At 41.5% G+C, this 20518-nt stretch overlaps 1 protein-coding gene across 2 annotated transcripts in view; it reads left to right on the top strand.

Annotated features, from left to right (window-relative positions):
- Positions 1-20518, top strand: part of GALNT9 (polypeptide N-acetylgalactosaminyltransferase 9) — a 262959-nt gene that overhangs the window by 222984 nt on the left and 19457 nt on the right. For both annotated transcript variants that reach the window (XM_059713445.1, XM_014598425.3), the window contains exons 7-8: positions 14515-14700; positions 18165-18302. In XM_059713445.1, the coding sequence (XP_059569428.1) occupies positions 14515-14700; positions 18165-18302 (324 nt within the window). The remainder of the gene's footprint in view (positions 1-14514; positions 14701-18164; positions 18303-20518) is intronic.

Below are 20518 nucleotides of genomic sequence, written 5' to 3'. Positions count from 1 at the left end.
GCACGGCCCGTGAATGCCACGATGCTGGGGTGGAAGGAGCATCCCACAGGAGCGTGGGGGGATCTCCCGCATGCTCAGAGGCAGACCCAGAAATGCTTCTGGTCCACTTCTGGAGCCCCCTGTGCTCCTGTGGGATGCTCCATCTACCCCAGCATCGCAGCATTCACAAGCCACCTGGTACTTTGAGGTCTGTAGAAAAAACATTTAAAGCTGTGTCTGTGTCTGAATCGCCGAATCTCTCTGAATCGATTTGGAGGGTTCCAATTCAATATGGAGAGATTAAAGGGTCTCCTGATTCGATTAGGATTCGGAGATTCGGCAACTGAATCAGGCCAAATCTCTGCCAAATCGAATTAGCAACCGAAGCTTCGCACAGCCCTAATGATTAAATCCAGGAGGGGAACTTTTTTTTTTTTTTGGAGAAGATGCTCATGTTGTTCATCTGCATTTTTACTGGAGGACCAGACATGGCTGTAAGGGATGGTTAGGAGGCCACAGGGTGCTGTAGGGTCACCCCAGGTAGAGCATCCTAGGGTCTGGGCCCTGGTGGGCCATGTCACAGGCAGGAAGGCAATGTCTTAAAAGGAGTACTGCTGTGTTTTCCGGAGGACTGTGATACCAGACAACAAGGATTGGGGCGCAAGCCCAGAGTCCACAAGGGTGAGACTGAAAGGGCCAAGAAGTCCAGAGCCCTGTGGGACCCAAAGCCCACATGGGGTAAGGACAGTGGCTGAGGGGCTCATGAGGGGCGAGACAAGAGCTGAGGACTAGATGCCTTTGATCCAAGCACCGTGGATTCTGGGCAGAGGAGCCCACCCAGAGTGAAGAGGGCCAAGGCTAGAGGTCCTCAGCTCAGACAAGGGCCAACCACCCGAAACTCCCTTTGCTCTCCAGGGGCAGGCTCCTTGTTAAATAGCAACATCGAAGTGTGGCACACGAGATAACAGGGTGGGACCCTGAAGGGGCCAGAGGGGTAACAAGGTGGGACCAAGCAGCAGCCTTGTAGGGTGACTTTGCCACTCCAGCACTGTGCGTGCTAGAGATGCATACATTTTTGTAGGCAGCAGCTTTGCTAACAAACTAAAGTTTGTCTTTGTACATGCACCTCTATTGCACCCTGCCACTCTTCCAGCCTTCCTCTTAACTCCTGATATAATTTGCCTCGTGGACTCAGGAAATGACCTCATCAAAAAAAATATTTTCACAGCCAGTGTTACTAGGATTATACATGAACTTCCCCTAGGCAACTAATAAATACTGAACCATCTTGGTTTAGATATTTTCTTAGTTTCCTGGCTAGCTTTTTTAATGTTTGTATGACATGATTGACCTATGCAATGTTATTCTACCTTCATTTCGAATTCAGGTTTCATGACCTGCCTTTCCCTGCCCCCACAACACCCTCGCCAAGATAATTCATTAAATGAAAGAATCTCTGTTTTTCTTTATAGAAGGGAATTCTAACCCACTCATAAAACCATTATTTTCATCCACAGACATGCTCTGGTCAAAGGGGTAATGTTCTTTGTAAAATTGTGCAAAATGTGGATTTATAGCAATTGGATTAGCAGTTAAAGTATATGGGTCACTTTTAATATCATTTAAAATCCTATCTTCTCCCTCCTGTAGCAGCCAGGCTATTAATTTACCTGACTTATCTCTCCATGTATAAAATTTAGCTTTATAGCAAGATGATGATGGTCGAGTGCAAGTTTCTCAAGGAAATATTTCAGTTTAGGTATACCCGAGCATTACTGTCCTCTAAGAGGGTTAACAGAAGTCCATATCCTCCTCAGCACAGAGACTTCTGAGTCTTTAATTAGTCTGAGATCCTGCTATAATCCCTAAAGGAAATATGAAGGACATCCCATAAATTTCATGGTGAATAGCTCTCTTATTGTATCTCCATTGTCTCCCTCATTGACTTTTTCTCAAGGACCCCAGTACGGCTATAAAATATGTTAGAAAGTTTCTAAGGGAACAAGGACAAACAGATCCAAGCCCAGTGTAATTCTAACAGATACTTAAGGAAAACCTAGTATCAGTGCAGCAAGTTCCTCTTTTAATAAAGACAATTCTCTATCATGCAACAGTCATTAAGAGCTCTTGGATCAGGCCTCCAAACAAACAAGTCTATGAGGGGATAACAACACACAGTCAAAACCCTGTGCACTTGGTTCAGAAAATGTTCAGAAAATGTATTGGTTTGCCAAGAATAAATTGCTTGGGGTCCGTGACATAGAGAAACAGGAGACACTCAGCCTGTATTAACAGTTTCAAAATACTGATTTGCCTGACTCATCAAGACCACATGGGTCAAATTAAGCTTGTGCTGCATGAATTGCAGCTGCCAGAGTAAACATTAAAAGCCGATGGAAAACAATCACCTAGAGTTTGCTTCCTGCAATAAGAGACAGAAAAATGAATCTATGTATTCTCAGGGACTGGGTATGTTAGAGGAAAACAACAGTTGTGTCCTTTCGATGTTTCAGGCCATATGGCTCTGGGACTATTTTGACACAAGACCTAGCCTTGGGCCTGGGACTATTTATATCTAGAACAGATATACATTATTCCTAGCAAGAATGGAAGGGGCCCAGGCTTATAGGATTGGTTTCAATCATAAGGTAGTTGGTCAATCAGATTGTTTCGCCGGTGTTTTTCTGGATCTAAATCTTATGTGTTTAGATGCCCTGTAATCTTAGAGGGAAAGCATGGTAGAATCTAGGGGTCCTAACGTGTGGCTATTTTCTTTCAGTTCTGAGCATGATTTTCTGTAGCTAAACGTGGCATACAATGTTTTTCTGATGTGGAAAGATCTTTGCCTCTTGAGTGCACTGTGTAAATAGCATGGGATGTTTCTAGAGGCTTTTTTTTTTTAATGATAATTGTGGTTGACATTAAGGATGATCATAAAAGTATAATCCATGAATGTAAATGAGATCATATGATTAATTTAATCTTATACCATATTTTAGTATAATAGCTTCCTGGCTACAAATAGCCTCACATGTGAAAGAAATGAAAGGAGAAAGGGTCCTTCTCTAATCTATCTGATGAAATATACAATTCTGGAGTCAATATTGACAATATGGAAAGGAAAAAAATCCCTTAAAACTCATCAATTTTAGATTAATTGCGGTAAACAATTGTCAAATACATTATGTTCCCAGTGAACAATGCAGACCTGTTTCATGCTGCACATTAAATAATATCAGCTGGTTGTCTCTCTCTAATTTTTTTTAAATCTAATTTTCTAAGCAGATGCAATGAGAGAAATAAATATTTCATATGAAAAATCATGGTGCCCAATACATCCCTAAAGAACTGGAGATCAACGTAAATCATAAACGTTCTTGTGCTCTGGATGGTAATAGGAAACTTTCTGGGACTCTTCTTCTTTTACTTGGGGGAAATAGTAGTGATTGCCATTCCATGTCATGCTAAAGATTGAGTTGAGTTATAGTAACATCTCCCTAGACCTGTGTCCACTCTGAAGAACTATTCATCTCTTTGCCTTGGTGTGATTAGGAATTTCCTTATGATTTTAGATTCAGATTCTTATGGTTGCCTGCATATTTTGGTTTTCATGCTAGACAGCATTTTGAAAGAAATTGAGAAAAGCCCAAATGCTTGACACCCCTGATGTAAGTCATTATGAAAAAGAGATTCCACCACTTCTAGTGCCTGAACATAGAGGTTAGTGGGAATGCTGCAGTGTTCTGAAACAACACTAACTTGATTTTCAGCTTCTTCCACTTGTTTCTTAGGCTGGGCCAATTTGACTAAGTACAGACAGTCAAAAAGCCCAAGACTGAATCAAGTCAATCTTTGCAGGTTAGTCTAAGCTGTGTAGATTGAACTGATAAGCAAGTGAACGGACATTCACTATTGATTCTGGAAATGCAGCCACATGCCTGCAGCAGCCCAGCCCAGAACCTGGGGCAGGAGCTAGAGCATGCCTTCCTGGCCAGCTGGAGCAGACAGTTTGGGCCGAGGCTAACCTGCCTACCTTGAAACCGGGGGTTTGCAGGGGAGGTGCAAAGCATCCTAGGATGTTGTGGTGGGACTGTGAGTTAACTTGAATCTGGAGGGGATCTGGGACAGAAGTTCAATAAACTGATTTAACCTAAATCAGTTAAGTCTGATACTACATCCATCCAGGTTTATCTTAAACTGGTTTCAGTCATTTTGAAAGTGGTTTATGTGCACTGAACTTCTGTTGTGCTATAGATTTGAACCAGTTTCCAATCACTTATACCGGTTTATGTATAATTTCTGTCCCTAGCCCTGATGTTGTGTGTTGCTGATCGTTATATAGGTTCCTTTCCAATTATGGAGTTTTTTCTTTTCTATTGCCTTCCTGGATTTCTTTTGAAATGGCTTTGATAAATTGAATTCAAAACCTTGCAGATAGAAAACATTAGATCTTTGATGGGCTTTACTTTGTAAAACTCCTATCTTTGGCTTTTAAGAATTCCCATGCTGGGATATCATAAACTGTGTGATGTTTGAGTACTATTAAAAATTCCCTCTGTCTGTTCTATTTACTTTCTGTGCCTTGCAGAAGCATAAAAGTCTGGGATAAGAGAAAGATTTCTTCCATTCTGACTTGTGTTTTGCATTGTTTGGTTGCACTTCAGAATCATTTCAATTAAACATCCAGGAGTCCATTTCTAGTGGGGTAAAAGCTTAAGGATCTACTTTTCAGATGTAATGAACATTCTCCTTTATGAAATGCTATCACAGATGGGCTACTGTTGATGTACAAAGAATTATAGTCATCAGTAGGGTAAGAGAGAGAAGAAGCAACCTGCTGCCAAGGGCATGATGAAAAGCTGGTTTCCTCCAACCACTTGCTCACTGCATGAAAGAAATAATAGCTTAGAAGATCATTCTCTCCCTGAAAATGGGATCCCCTCTAATGCGCCGGATCTTTGGGCCTGGGGGAAGCTGGAAAGACTTTCCAGCTGCTGGCAGATAATTATAAGGCAGCCTGCAGTGGTTCTTAATTGTACTGCCTCCAAGCAGGCACATCCAGTGGCAGAAATTTTCTAGCCTTAATTTTGTAACAGGCCCACAGTCTCAGATTAGCTTATATCCATTATGGTTTTAGTTTGTCTTGGTTCCCCAGGCTCTATGCTGAAGAGAGGCAAAGCACTTCCTTCTTTTTAGTACAATAAATAAAGTTCAGTTGGGGGAAGTGTGTGTGTGTGTGTGTGTGTGTGTATGTGTGTAGGGGAGGCTGGACAGAAATGGAATGGGACAGATGGGCTGAATCCATCCAGGCGTGGAGGCAAGGGCTGCAGTCTACAAGCAAAACAGTGTAGGTCAAGGTTCCATAAAGGACAAAGCAGAGAATATATATATTGTATAGTAGGTCTTAAACATGCAGGTGGTAATAGAATGAGGCAGTATGAGTACTTACATCACCTTTTCTTTCTGATGCAGTTTCTGTAAAGTAAGGAGTGCACAACACAGCATGGAGTAAAAGGGAGAATATGCCAAGGACACAAAGGGCAGGTATACATCATGCTGGATAATGCTAGGACACACCACTATGCATACATGCTCCAGCCCTGGTTCCTGGTTCATGTATGCTAAATGACAAAAAATGTCCTGTAGCTGTTGGTCTTGGTTCTCAGCACATCTGGTATTACTCAAACAGACCCCTGTCTGGAGATTTGCATTGTGGCCACTAGAGTTTGAGTTGGAGCTATGGTTAGAAATTAGGGGTGTGTGAAGTGGGCCCTATTCAATTTGGATTCAGCCCAACTCAGGGACAATGATTCAGCCCAAATCAGGGACAGCGATTCAATTCATTGATTTGGATCACTGTCCCTGATTCGATTTGGCCAAATCTGAATCTGAAGATTCAATGATGAATCAGGGGCCCCTGGTGCACTCCTTGGAGGACCTGGAAGTGGACTGGAAGTGTTTCTGGTTCACTTCTGGGTCTGCTGCCGAGCACGCTGGGGAGCCCCACCCCGCGCTTCTGTGGGACTCTCCATGCACCCTAGCATTGCAGCACTCATGACCCACCTGCTACCTAGAAGTATGTAAAAAAAAACATTTTAAAGCTGTCTCTGTCTGAATCGCTTAATCTCTCCAAATTGATTCGGAGGGTTCCAGTTTGATTTGGAGAAATGAAAGGGTCCTCTGATTCAATTCAGATTTGGAGATTTGACTACCAAATCGGGCCGAATCTCCGCCAAATCGAATCAGGGACCGAAGCTTCACGCAGCCCTATTAGAAATGCTTGGTTTTGCCAAGTTATGGCCCAGCATATGAAAGATAGGGGACTGCAAATTAGGGTATAGTAGTACCTCTCTGGAATAAGGTGATGTGCAGGTTGCTAGAGTTCCCTGTGTTAGACTTGAGGATGCAATTGTGATGGCTCAAAGAAGTGTGGAGTAAGCAGAGCTAGCAGGTCAGTGCAATATATGGCTAGGCATATGGGTACATGGCTCTGGGGCTAGGTTTAGGGGTAAAGAACCAAGTACCTGCAACCCTAAGGACCTGCAACCCTAGATTGAACCAAGAACCAAGTACCTGCAACCCTAAATTGAACTAAAAGCACCACCACTTGCCCTACCTGGATGAGTCTTATACCCCCAAATCTAACATAAAGAGGGAGCGTGGCTGTTCCCCTCCCTTATACCCTCAAATCTAACACAAAAACCTCTAGCAGCATCAACAAAACCCTAGCCTGGAGAGACCTGCTGGCTGCTAGCCCATGGTTCCCTATCAACCCATCCTGAGCAACTCTAAGTCTCACCACTTCTTTCAGGTCTAATCTGGAACTCCTGTGGTCACTGGGGCAAGAATTTCATGCACCAGAAAAGAGAAAAGACTTTAAAAGTTTATGCTGAAAAATTAGCTTATATTGAGTGGCTTGCTAAACTAGACAATAGAAACCGCTATGCATAAGCAGCCTGATTCTTCATCCATGCTCAAGTCTTCTTGGCATCTACAGCCTAATGGCAAGATAATCCAATTTTTCAATTTGTATCTGCACCAGTATTAATTTGGCACAATTCCACTGAATGTGGCCCACATGATGAGCCTCCCATATTACACCATCAGCAGTGATATGGGGTGCTGTTCTCGGCCTGGTAACCCAAGCACATTTAAACATCCGTATATGTTTTTAAGATCATCTCCCAGTCGACTCCAGTTAAGAGGTGCTTTGTGAACCTTTGAAGGTTTGCAAGAATTGACAGTAGAGAACTGATTGAAAATCTGTTTTAATACATTTCTGCTCCAGCTACTGTTTGGATCTCTGTAGGGGAAGCATAAATCCCTAAGAGTGAGTGATTTCTTGGGAGCAAATCCAACACAAGGGTAAATACTTGCAAAAATACCAAATATTCTGGATGCTTCTTCTGCAGTTCTTTAAGTAGCAGGTTTTTTGATGGAGGAGGTCCCTGCTGCAAGCTTTTATTCTTCTCTCAACTCTCCCTCAGTGAAGTGACTAACATTTCAGAGCAAGATACAGATTTCTGTTATTGTTGCTGCTTCTCCTATTATCTTTCTCTCTTTCCTGTGAAAGCCAACAAGAGATCCAACTAGATTTCCAAGGGTAGGACTTGGTCTACAAATGTTTTTCTCCAGCTATTCTCATGTGAGCCAAAGCAATGACCCCAATATAGCAAGGATAGCAGTACAAAATCAAATCACGAGAGAGCTTGTTCTTAAGCCATATGCATTTTTTTTTGGCAAGGGAGGATGAATGGTCTCTAATACTGTCTGGTTTTGGAATGTGTTTTTTCCATCAGTGCTTTTGATCATGTGTATAAACATGGAGGTGAAGATTTGACATTCATTACTGTTTTTTCAAGTAAAACAAATATTTTCACTTGCTGCTCTGGAGACGATTACTTCCAGAACTTGGGGTTCAAATAACAAAAGGGTGGATGCTTTTCAATTGACAGAGGATTAGATCCCTGAAGTCTAATTTAGATATGTAATTAGTAAAAGTCCCTTCAAATATGAGACCACTTCCTTGCAAATTGTTCAGCTGAGCATGCCAACAACACAGAATTTCATTGTCTTTCATCTAGGAAGACACAGCACTGCTACAAATAGTCTGCTACACATAGGAATTACTTCTGCTGTGTAAGACTGGAACTTCATCTAGCTCAACATCTCACCTCTAGCAACAGCCAGTATCAGAACTGGTCATATTTTTTGGTCAAGACTTTTTTTGATGGAAATTTTTTTATTTTTTATTTTTTTGCCACAGTGAACAGTTGAAACAACAAGAAAAAAACATGTATCTAAATGCTTGGCTTTTTGGTATGAAGTTTGGATTTTCAAAAATTCTGACCAAATAGGATAATTTTACTAAAAAGATGGGATTTTGAAACCCAAACATTTTGTGGGGGGTAAAAGATTTAAAAATTTGTAGGATTTTTTCTTTTGGGGGTGGGGGAGTTCGGAAGAACAGTTCATAGTTTTTGATGAATAAAAATGATGAGGTGCTAAGATGATGGACCTGTGGAAAGTTTTATGCATTTCAGGTGACAGACCTCTTCCCAAGGAGGGCCAGGGCCTCAAGCCCCTACATACTTGACTCCTCTTGTCAACCAAAACGCCAAAGAGGATTTTTATCCCTTCCAAATTGACCCTCTTCCCTGTAATTGCATAACCTTTTGGTGATGCATGAAGACATGTTAAAGACCGAGTAAAGCACAAGAGAGTTGTCTGAATGTTGCTTAATATTTGGACACACAATAAATGCTGAAGTCTCCCTTTTATCTATATTTTAATGTCATGGGGAAATAACTATAATGCAATGTACAGTAAATATTTTTACTATAGGCCAGCATATCTCAGGTGTACAGGTATAGCTTATAATTAGCACTAGTACATCTCTGCAGCATAAAATATAAACAGTACCACTCAGACTGTAATTTAGCACTGATGTGAGTACTTGTTCCTCTTAATATTTAATATGTCTGTTTGTGTTGCAAATAGCAAAGTTGATTGAGATAATTAGCCACCAAAACACTAAGGTAACGCAACTCTGGTAACATTTATATTGCCATCACTTTTGTTTATAGCAGCCTAAAGAGCAACATTCAAATGAGAAATTAACTACAATTAGAAAAGAAATTGAGTGCTTCTTGGAGTTACTTGATCATATCTTAAAAGATCGCATCATGTTACACTCACTCCGATGCCAGGTTAACCCCCTAAATCTCCAGGTTTAGCAGCTGCATTAAGAGAGTCATGGAAGACAGACAGCTAGAGAGAAGCCAATTTTCTACTCTGCAGAGGCTGTTGCCACCTAGACGGTATTCGTCTCCATACCCCGTCCAGAGCACATTCTCCAAGCCCATACCCAACCTACTTCAATTGCTACCTTCAAATAGATACTCCCACCCAACTTTGTCCCTCTGTTGTCAAGATAGTAGAGACAAGATTACTACTACTTTGTCTGGTGAGAACAAAAGTACTATGTCTGCTTTTGGTAGTATACAAGCCTGTAATGGAGTGAGCCAGACGATTCATTTCCGCTTTCCTGGTGAGCTAGCCTTGAAATATAACGCACTCATTTATTTTCAAACACTCTACCAGGCAAATGTCCAACGTTGGAGACTTGCTGCCATCCAGAGGAGGCAGAGGTCCTGCTGTCTCTGTGATGGACAGGTCTCCTGACTCTTTGACCGTGACCCTCTGGCATCTCTCCTGACACTTGCAGATTGGGGGTGAGGGGTGGAGCCTCATTTTAAACTACAGGAGAGGAGACTATGCTCTCCCTCATCCCTCTTTGTCTCCTCCAAAGAGTCTGGTGAAAAGATTAGACACTGTTTCTATAATGCTGTTTCGCACACAGGGAGCAGCCAGAGGCATTATATTAAAAAGCAGCAGCTGGCAGAGGGACAGATTTTTAAATATGTTCAGGCACCCAACTCCCATTTAAATCAGCGAATTGGGGTTGTTTATATGATCCCTCGATGCCTTAATAAACCTAGTCCCACATGGCTTAGGTTCTTCCTGTTTTTCCTTACCTCCTTACTTCCTTTCTTTACATACTTATTCAGTTGTCTTGTCCATCAGACCAGATAGCACTAATGAGAGCCTGATTCAGTGGTTAGGATATTCAGTGAATATTCACTTGACACACACAATGATGAAAAGTAATTTATTTGTGTAAATTGCAACAGCTCCAACAGAAGAAACCCACCAAGGAATGAACAGTAGTCTGGTAGTAAGGTACTTGGTTGTGATGTGGGAGAATATTCCCTTGTTGTGATGTGGGAGGGCCGCACCCAGAGAGTGGTGGTGAATGGGTCATTTTTGACCTGGAGGGACGTGGGCAGTGGAGTCCCCTAGGGCTCAGTCCTCGGGCCTGCACTGTTCAACATCTTCATCAGTGACTTGGACAAAGGTAAAAAGCACCTTGTTCAAATTCACGGATGACACTAAGATGTGGGGAGAAGTGGGCATGCTGGAGGAGAGGGACAGGCTACAACTAGATCTGGACCGGTTACAGGGGTGGGCGGATGAGAACAGGATGGGTTTCAATACTGACAAATGCAGGGTGCTGCACCTGGGGGGAAGAACCAGCAGCATACCTACAGGCTGGGGAACTCCCTTCTCATCAGCACAGAGGCAGAAAAGGATCTTGGAGTCACTATTGATTCCAAGATGAACGTGGGCCGACAGTGTGGGGACGCGGTCAGGAAGGCTAACCACACCTTGTCATGCATCCACAGATGCATCTCGAGCAGGTCCAAGGAGGTGATCTTCCCCCTCTATGAGGCACTGGTCAGGCCGCAGCTGGAGTACTGCGTCCAGTTCTGGGTGCTGCACTTCAGGAGGGATGTGGATAGCATCGAGAGGGTCCAGAGGAGGGCCACTCGCATGATCAGGGGGCAGCAGGGCAGGCCCTACGAGTAGAGGCTAAGGGACCTGAACCTGTTCAGCCTCCACAAGAGAAGGCTGCGAGGGGATCTGGTGGCCGTCTATAAACTGTCCAAGGGGGACCAGCAGGAAATGGGAGAGGCCCTGTTCCCCCAAGCACTACCGGGAGTCACAAGGAATAACGGCCGTAAGTTGACTGGGAGTAGATTCAGGCTAGACATCAGGAGGCACTACTTCACTGTCAGGGTGGCTAGGAGCTGGAACCAATTTCCAAGGGAAGTGGTGTTTGCTCCTACCCTGGGAGTCTTCCATAGAAGGCTTGACAATCACCTACTTGGGGTCGTTTGACCCCAGCATCCTTTCCTGCCCATGGCAGGGGGTCAGACTTGATGAACTGCTCAGGTCCCTTCCGACCCTACCAACTATGAAACTATTAGGGCAGGTACTTGAACATGGGTCTTCCACCCAATAGACTATTGGCACCTTCACTGTCTGGTCATCTTTCTAGCTTTCATGGGTTGTGTCCAGCAATTGCACACTAGCCCTAAGAAATCTTGCCCCAAGATTATTCCTTCATACCCATGAAAACTGTGGGTTTCAGTGAATCAGTGTTTTTTCAATCAAAAAAAAAAGTGCCATTGAAAAAGTCCTGACCAGTTCTATTTGTGTTTCATTTCAAGCAGATATCTTCTTCCTGGAAAACTGATGGTAGAAGTGGGTAGGTGGAAATGAAATGTAAAGAAATCTTGAGTGTCTGCAGGTGGGCTAATCACACTGCTGTGCAAATTTGCACTGACTGCTAAGCAACAAAGAGCATGTTCGACAGGGTGAGCATTCTGTACCCTGAGGCGGAATTTTTCGGTTTTGTTTCCTTCAAAATCAGGTGTCCAATTTCCCCGTGGATTTCATCTGGGGAGAATTTATCCCTGGTAAATAACTATTCGTGTTGAATTTATAGATGAGCTAAACTCTTTGCTTTAATGCTGCGGTTTAGTACCTCTTTGCTTCTCCATTTTGCATAAGCATCAGTGTTGGAGGAAAATAAATCTGTCACTCAGATAATGTATTTGCCCTTGGTATCAAAATATATAAATAAAAATTACAAGGTCATTAACCATATCAAAGGAAAGAAAAATGTGCCATACATTATATGGCTGGGTCAGGCAAATAGCAATATACTGAAGTGTACTGTGCATTTTCCATTCAGATCATGAAAATTAATTGACTCCTTTTTGCACTTCCTTTTTTCAGTGGAAACTCTAGGCATATGTCGGTCCAAATTTACGAGCAGTGTGTTTTCCTGTGCATTTCATTTATCAAATGCAAATTCCTGTGACCAGTGATTTACTGCACAACTGCTTGGAGGGCAACAAATAAATAAATATTATCTTGATAAGTATTCAAAAAGCAGAGTAGAGGGATAAGATTTTATCTGCTTTTCTCCAAGCAATTTATCTTGGTCTCCAAGAAGGCAGGCTCTGTGTAGGTGCAACTTCCCTTGTCCTATCATGGAGTCTAACTTACTTGGAAAATGAGTTGTTATCCTCAGCACTATGTGGCCTTGGAAAGCTATGGACTATTGATTGTATTTTATTTACTTCAGTAAGACTATTATTTTTTTATAGAGGTTCCCTAGAGAGGTGGAGACTGTACCACCCCTCTGCGGCTCAGAGCCATCTTTGGAAAATTGTTCCTTCTTTGTTTCTACTGTCTGTATTGGGTGGGAGAAAGACAACAGAAAAATGTATTGATGGGCCTCACCAGCAGTGAATTATTATTCACTGGCTATGTCTACATGTGCGCCTTACTGTGGGGTAAGCTAATCAGCTGCAGAGTAAAGCATCACTGTCTACACATGCAACGGTATTAGGCCTCAGTAAACTGATTAACACTGTTGGTGCAGACTATCTTGCAGGGAAGTAATTAACTGTAATTAAATGTGCATGTAGATGCTGACTGTGAGCATAAATTGTGCCTAGGCAGAAGGGGGTCAGACTCCTGCCTGCCTGCTGCCTAGCCACATGGCTCTGCATTTTCAGCACCCTTGTGCCCCAGCCAGCCCCTCCACAGCCTTCCACCCTCACCAAGAGCCCAGGGCAGAAGCGGCCTTGGTGTAAACTGCTTTGCCCCAGCTCAAATTGCTGCTTTCCCAGGCCCATGTATAGATGCTGTGCCCAGAATTAGTTTAATCCAACTCAAGCTGCTCCAGGGCTTATTGCTTCAAATTAATTGTACATGTAGATGCACCCACTACGTAGTTGGGTGAAATTAGTGCTGTGCATAGGTCCCACTGCTTTGTGCCCGCTTGCTTCCTGCAGGAGCTAAGTGGGCATGTAGCATCTACTCTTAAAATAACCAGACCTCAGTTCTGCCTAGCATGTGTAGGGGTGTAAAAAAAAGTTTATCCTCACTCATTACTCCCTCGTGCAGGCATGAGAATAGAACAAGGAGGAAGCTTGGCCAATGAGCTTACCCTGAAACAGCTGAGGAATGAATTTGAGAGATAAATATAAGTAATTTGTATCTGCGGTGAACTTCAAGGAATAAGAGTCATTCCAGGGGAAGCTTATAGTGATGTGTGAGTGGCTGGGTGCAAATGTCTACCACCCTGTGTTAATTCAGTCAGTGCTGAGACTAGAATCTTATTCCCAGGCAACTTCCAGTGGCTGTTCTGTTCCAGCCAGGTAAATCAGTGATCAAATAAGGCTAAAGGCAGCACTTGCTTATAAAGAGAGAATAGTTCAACTGAAAACTGAAGAAGTTGGGGGGGGCAATTTTTTAAAACATGGGAAAATCGCCTGATTTTTTTAAATTAGAGCATGCCTAATAGTATAGTGGGGAAATGAATGTGTCTTCCAATGGCTTTCTGTTCATATCTCTCATGTAGATAATTCCTGTCATTCTCCTCCCTGTCTAACCAAAAGGTGCACTTCTATCTTCTGCATAAAGGCCCTTGTGTTGAATTCCTCAGCTGGTACGCTCATGCACACTTACATGTGCATAATCCACCTTCTTTTAGAAATGGTTAAACTGGAGCTAACGCAAGTGCATTCGTTTATTTGTGGGGTGTAGGTTGTAGCTGTGTTGTTCTAAGGACATAGGCAGACAAGATTCTTTGCATAAATCTGGTCTCTTTTCTTAGACCAACTAAAATAGTTGGAAAAATTCTTCTTTGCCAGCTTTTGGGTACAGATACCCTTCTTCTGGCTGAGGAAGTCTGCAGTTGTTCTGACAGATGAAAGAAGAATTTTTCCAACTCTTTTAGTTGGTCTAATTAAAGATATTGGATTTACCCAGAGAACCTTGCCTACCTTAGTTTATTTGCAAATTTCCTCCCAAAATTGATCCCCAGTATATACGATATGGAACATGGTGACCCCACCTAGACCCCCAGCTGAAGGACTGACTTCACTGGAGTTGTGGCAGTTTATATTAGTCGAATTTGGTCCCTGACATTCAGGTCTCCAATTTTCTCCTTCAGAAGTTGTTCTGCCTAAGAACTGAAAGAGTAGCATTGTTATCTCAAGCTAGCAGATGTTGATGTGTCACTGGAGACAGTATCTTACAATCAACAACCATGTCAGCCTGCTTTTTCGGAGAAATTTCTCCTTGTTTCATGGTTTCATTCTCAAACTCTCACAGGTCTGGCAGTGTGGAGGAAGCATGGAAGTCTTACCTTGCTCTAGAGTGGCTCACATTGAACGCACAAAGAAACCTTACAACAATGACATTGACTACTATGCAAAGCGCAATGCCTTGCGAGCTGCTGAGGTCTGGATGGATGACTTCAAGTCGCATGTTTACATGGCATGGAACATCCCAATGACGGTAAGTGAAGACCACATCATATATCCTAAATGGAGGCAGAGAAGCGTAAGTGTCTGCTTTGAGTTAGCACCATTCACACTTGATGTATGAGGGCTTTCAAGGCAACAAACATTCAGAACAAAAACTACCATTTTAATTTACCCCTCCAGAATAAGTTAAATTGAGCGTTGATGAGTGGTGACTCAGATGGCCTTGCCTGACAGATGTACTTCCTGGGAATAAGTTGTTAATTAGGAGGACATTATTCTTCAAGGTGCTCAAATGTTACAGTCCTGCCAGACTGTATAAAGATTTTACTGCATTGTGCTTGTCAGTGGAATTTATTGGTGTAAAACTGTGTATCAGACAGGGGAATGAGGCCCAGACTTTATCTTAATTTGGAGATCGGTGACTATATTACAGACAGGTTGCTCTCTCCTACTTTGCATCATATATTACTGAGAAGTGCTCATCATGGTTGCTTCCTCTAGGAAATGTTAGGGAAAATATTACTAAATAAAAATAATAAATTAACTTCCTGTTTGTCTCTGATGATGCATCACTTGAGAAAAACTGTAAAAGATGAGACATTTGGTCTTGCACGATAATGTCATGGGGAAGCTGATTTGCTTTTTTTGTCTGCTTTGTCCTTTAGTGGCTATTTGTCCAAGTAGTGTACGTGGAAAAAAACAGACAAGTTAAAACGCAGTACAATCATTTAATAATGGGAGGTGCCTAGTAAATGCTTCATCTAAGCTCACTGAAGTAAATGGAAAGACTCCTGTTGAATTCTATATATATGTGCTTTGGATCAGGGCCTGAATGAGGAAAAAGTCAGGTGCATACCTGTGAATGTTTAATGTTATGCCCTAGGACCCACTAAAGTTAATGAGCATCTCTCCATTGACTTCAATGGATTTGGATTAGTCCCTAAATACCTATATTAATGATATACCTTCACAAAGCAGTATTTTGGGTGTTAGATTAAATCTCAGAATCTAGGCATAGATGCAAAGAATCCAGGTCCCCCTTCAGATCACACCATCTGAATGTACTGTCCAGGCTGCATACATTTAGAGGAGCCATGCTCCATCCATTTTGCTGTACATTTCCGCATGTTGGACCCTGAAGAGTACGTCCAGTGGGCCACTGTTTCAGCTGTTAGTGTTTCACTTATGAACTAATTTGCTATGGAAGATACTTCTCAGCTGAATTAGAGCGCTGCATCTTTTTGCATGAGGCACTTGTCTAGAAGTCTTTTCGCTTCCTCTGTATTAACTTGTGTCAAACAAGGTGATGGGAAAGACAAAGACATCTGCATCAATAACACAAATATTTTCTTTTCCACCCATCCAGACTCTGTTTGCATTCCTTCGAGCGGCCTCTTAGTTTTCTGATAGAAAGAGGAAAAAATAACTCTGGTAAATTTATTTGCTTGACGGTTTCCACAAATGAAAATAAAAAAGGCATTTAAATAAACATTTATACCTAAACATAATTCTCTTTAATCTCTCTAAGATTAGCTTTGGGTGCAGTTCTCTGCACTGAACTAGACAGCGGTGCTTTGAAAAACTAGGCATGTCTACATTAGGAAGCATAAAACTAGCAAGAAGCATTGTACATTAAAATTTACTTTCCATAAAAGAAATTGATTGATAAAATGCACATCATAAAAATAACCCCATTAGTTCTTGCCAAGAGGAAGTGAGGATGCTACTATTTCACAGATCTAATGCACTGTGGTATTCAGGCTATGAGGAATAAAAAGTACTGTACACTTATTAACAGACATATGGTTGATAGAGGACTGGAAAAATCACTGATTAGTCTCAGAGCATGAGCTACACAGTTCACCCACATAATAAACATTGTGTGCTTCCTTAACACCATCACATAGCATATAACACAATTACTTACTCTATAATCTGCACATAACGCTACATCTTACATCAGACAAATACAACTATGGTAATAGCTGCTCATTAAACTGGCTTCATGTTCAACTGGAGGTAAGAGTAGGACTGCCTAATTACAAAGTAGTGAGTACTACTTACTAGCAAAGTACTGGCATTGCTGAATCCTATCATATCAGACTTAGTCCACGTAACACTGTAATTCACCTTGCCCTTTCCATATTTGATTGGTATGTCAAGCCACCGGAGAATGTCATGCATCCTGACGAACAGATGGTCCATCAACACGACAGCAAAACTGCTCCTATCAACCTGAACACTTCAACAAGACAAGAAAATATTCTTTCCATCTACAAAAGATTTGGTTTACCCCTTCCTGTGATCTATTCCCTGCTGATTTCAGTGACCCAGGAATCTTGCTTTACGTGATTTTATGGTGTTAGCTGCATACAATTCGTGAAATGTTTTTTTTGGTTAGCCTTCATTTGAATGAATGTTGCATAGAAAAATCCAGGCAAAATAGGTACCAGCAAGTGGCAGTGAGTACAGCAGAAACATTGCATAATAAATAGAAAAGGCTTTTCTTTACTAAACTTGTATTCTCTGCCAAAAAGTGTATCTCTGTTAGGGATTCTAATAAACCCGCAGCTAAGATTTGCTGCTGCCTTGTAATCCCGTATTGGATACTGTCTGTAAAGCACTTAGTGATCTTTCTGCAGAAAATGTATATGGTATTTCAATTCAAGCCACGTAAAACTTGCTAGTTTCAGTTCACAAAGCAAGCAGAAGTTAAGACGGATATCCAGGTGATGTAAATCAGCACTCAAGTCTTGCTTCTCATCATTACATCAGTAGAGCTCTGCTGCTTTTCGCTGGCCAAGGAGTTGGCCCTCTTTTCGGTTTGGAACAAAGTGAGGCCTTCATTCCACCTGTATTTTGCACTGAATGCTACGTTCCAATGTATGCAATATCTCAAAGCAAAATTCCACCACTGATAGTGAGTTTTTTTTACCTTGTGTTGCATCAAACATACTACAGGGCCACAATTCAGCTCGGAGTCATTGGACATTGGATGAAGATCTATTCAAAAGTTTATTGAGCTTTAATTAACCTTTTAACAGGTCTGTGTTGAGTTTTGAAGGCTTGATTTCATTTACACTGGTGGAGCTGTATAGAAGTTACTGGCATTATACCACTGGAAGGCGGTTATAGTTTATGTCAAATTTAGGCCCAGAATTTACAGGGGAGTTAAAGTTATATTGTAAAAATTTAGCAGAGCTGTATTTGTTAGTCTTCTCTATTTTATTTTTTTTAGGGTTCTTTTTTAATTTTTCTTTTGCTATGGTTTACATTTGTTTTTCTTTATTCGTTTCTCTTCTTTTTCTAGTGAAGTTTCATTAATATTTATTGTCGGCTCTCAAAGGCTGTTCAACGAGTTGCTACTTACAAAGGGAAGTGGGAATGGGGGGAATGTAACTTGTAAACAGTATGAACTCCAATTTAGTTTTATGTAAAGAAGACAACAGTGTAGTCATTGTAATGGGATTTCTCTGTTATATTTCTGCTTTGCAGAACCCAGGAGTTGACTTTGGAGATGTTTCAGAAAGAATAGCTCTACGGCAGCGACTGCAATGCCGAAGTTTTAAGTGGTACTTGGAGAATGTTTATCCTGAAATGAGGATTTACAATAATACAATCACTTATGGAGAGGTACTGCATGTCTTTGAAAATACATCATAACTGTATTAGAGCATTCCTTTCATCTTAGTGAATGGGCATCAGACAACAAAGTGAAATTTAAAATTGACACGATAGCAGGAACACAAACACTTTCCTATACTTTTTTAATCAAGTCTAGAAAGTGTAGGCTGTGTGAAGTGTTCCCTCTCTTCCTGGAGTAAATGAGATTAAATCACTCTTATGAACAATGAAATGCAGTTTCTTGGGTTTTAGCTAACAACAGCCCTAAGAATGTAAATACAAGGGTAATTTGTCCAAAATGGGACAGCACAAATGTCAGCATCACAAAGTTTGCAGTTGAGACAGCCATGGTAGTTAACCAAAAGTAGGAAGAGCACATGAGCCTACTGGCTTTGCTCCTCTTTGGTTTCCTCTAAGATCTTTTGATGGAGCTGGATCACTTTCTGGTAACTAGGAAAAAAATCAAATATCACTGTGAGAAGATGAATGTAGACTACAAGTGGGAGAATTTTGCATTCAAGACAAGTATCCAGGTTGTAGCCATATTGTTCTAGAGGCAAAACAAATCAAAACGCATGGAAGAAGCGATCTCTTTTATTAGACTAACTAGATATTTGCAAACAAATTATTTTATTTATTTGCAAGCTTTTGGGCACGCTTGCCCTTCATCAGGCATAGAAGAGAGCAGAGATTGTAAAAGTTCTCCTAGGCAGAAATGAAAATTCATATTTCACAGGAGAGCTGAAGGTATGGTAAAATCTCCTGTTTGAAATATTTGATTTTGTCCAGGTTAGGCACAGAGAAAGGTTGAAAAAGTCTTTTTACCTCAAAGTTGTCTGGTGGCAAGCAAGATGTAGACACCTATTTCCTTCAGGTTACAATATTTCATATTTCACAGAAGAGTGGAAAGATGGAAGAGCTTTTGATTCCTTTTGCATTCAAGACAAGAAGCTCAAAGTAGAAATCATCACTGTTAGTTCCATTTAGGCTCTTTTCTTTTACTCTCACCTCTCTTCCAAGGCTGAATAATATCTTACACAATCTAACTGAATTTTCTATAAGTAAATGGCTGCGCCCAGATATAATAGAACTTGGAAGAGGTTTAGATTTATACCCAAATTTTGTGGCTTAGTCCTTTCGCTTATAATAGTCACTGAAATAGCCCTCCTAAAAAACTGAAATAGCCCTCCCTAAAGCTTGAGGCTAAGTACAGACAGTCATAAAGTCCAAGGCTGAATCAGGTCAATCTTTGTAGGTTAGTCTAAACTGCATAGATTGAACCAATAAGCAAGTAAACAGACATTCACTTTTGATTCCAGGCATGCAGCCACGTGCCTGCAGTGGCCCAGTCCAGAAGCCAGGGGGGGAGCTAGAGCACATCCCTGCTGACAGATTGGGCCAAGGCTAGCCCCCCCACCACCACCGTTGCAAGGGCAGGTGGGTAGGTGGGGGGGTGCAAAGCATCCTGGGATGCTGGGGGACTTTGAATTAACTTGAACCTGGAAGGGATCTGGGACAGAAGTTCAATAACCTGATGTAACCTAAATCAGTTAAGTCTGATACTACATCCATCCAGGTTTATCTTAAACTGGTTTTGTCCATTCTGAAAGCAGCTTATGTGCAGTGAACTTCTGTTGTGTTACAGATTTGAACTGGTTTCCAATCACTTATACTGCTCTATGTGTAATTTCTGTCCCCAGCCTGAAAGTGTATCTTCAAGTTAAACTCATCCATAAGGCTTTTCTTTTTAGTAAACATACAGCCAGGTTATAGCATAATTTTCCATGCAGTAAGGACTAGTGTGACTTCTGCCTGAGAAATGGGGGGAGTAAAAACTCCCCTGTTGCATAATTGTTAATAAAGATTTTTTTTTAAAATTGCCTGCTTAAGTTACCTTTAAATCCCTAGGCAGTGAGGTTTCATGCAAGAGGTAAATGGCTTCCTTCCTTCCTGTTCTGTTTGATTGAATTCATATAAAAATAGGTGAGTCACTTTAGATATTGATGCAAAGTGCAGGTTTTATTAGGTAATATCACTTTGCATCTTAATATATCTATCCCTGGCAATAACTGGGAAAAGACATTTAGTAAATTCAACATAAGCTATTAGTAACCGGCGGATCTTAGATGGTTATAAACTGAGATGCACATTGGCACTATTGCCAAAGTCATGTCAATTACCCCAGGCGTTCTGCCATGATGAAGGAGTCTGTTCCCATTGGGTGG

The sequence above is a fragment of the Alligator mississippiensis genome, chromosome 10 (genome assembly GCF_030867095.1).
Source record: "Alligator mississippiensis isolate rAllMis1 chromosome 10, rAllMis1, whole genome shotgun sequence".
NCBI classification, from domain to species: Eukaryota; Metazoa; Chordata; order Crocodylia; family Alligatoridae; genus Alligator; species Alligator mississippiensis.
This window is presented reverse-complemented; position numbering and strand designations above follow the sequence as displayed.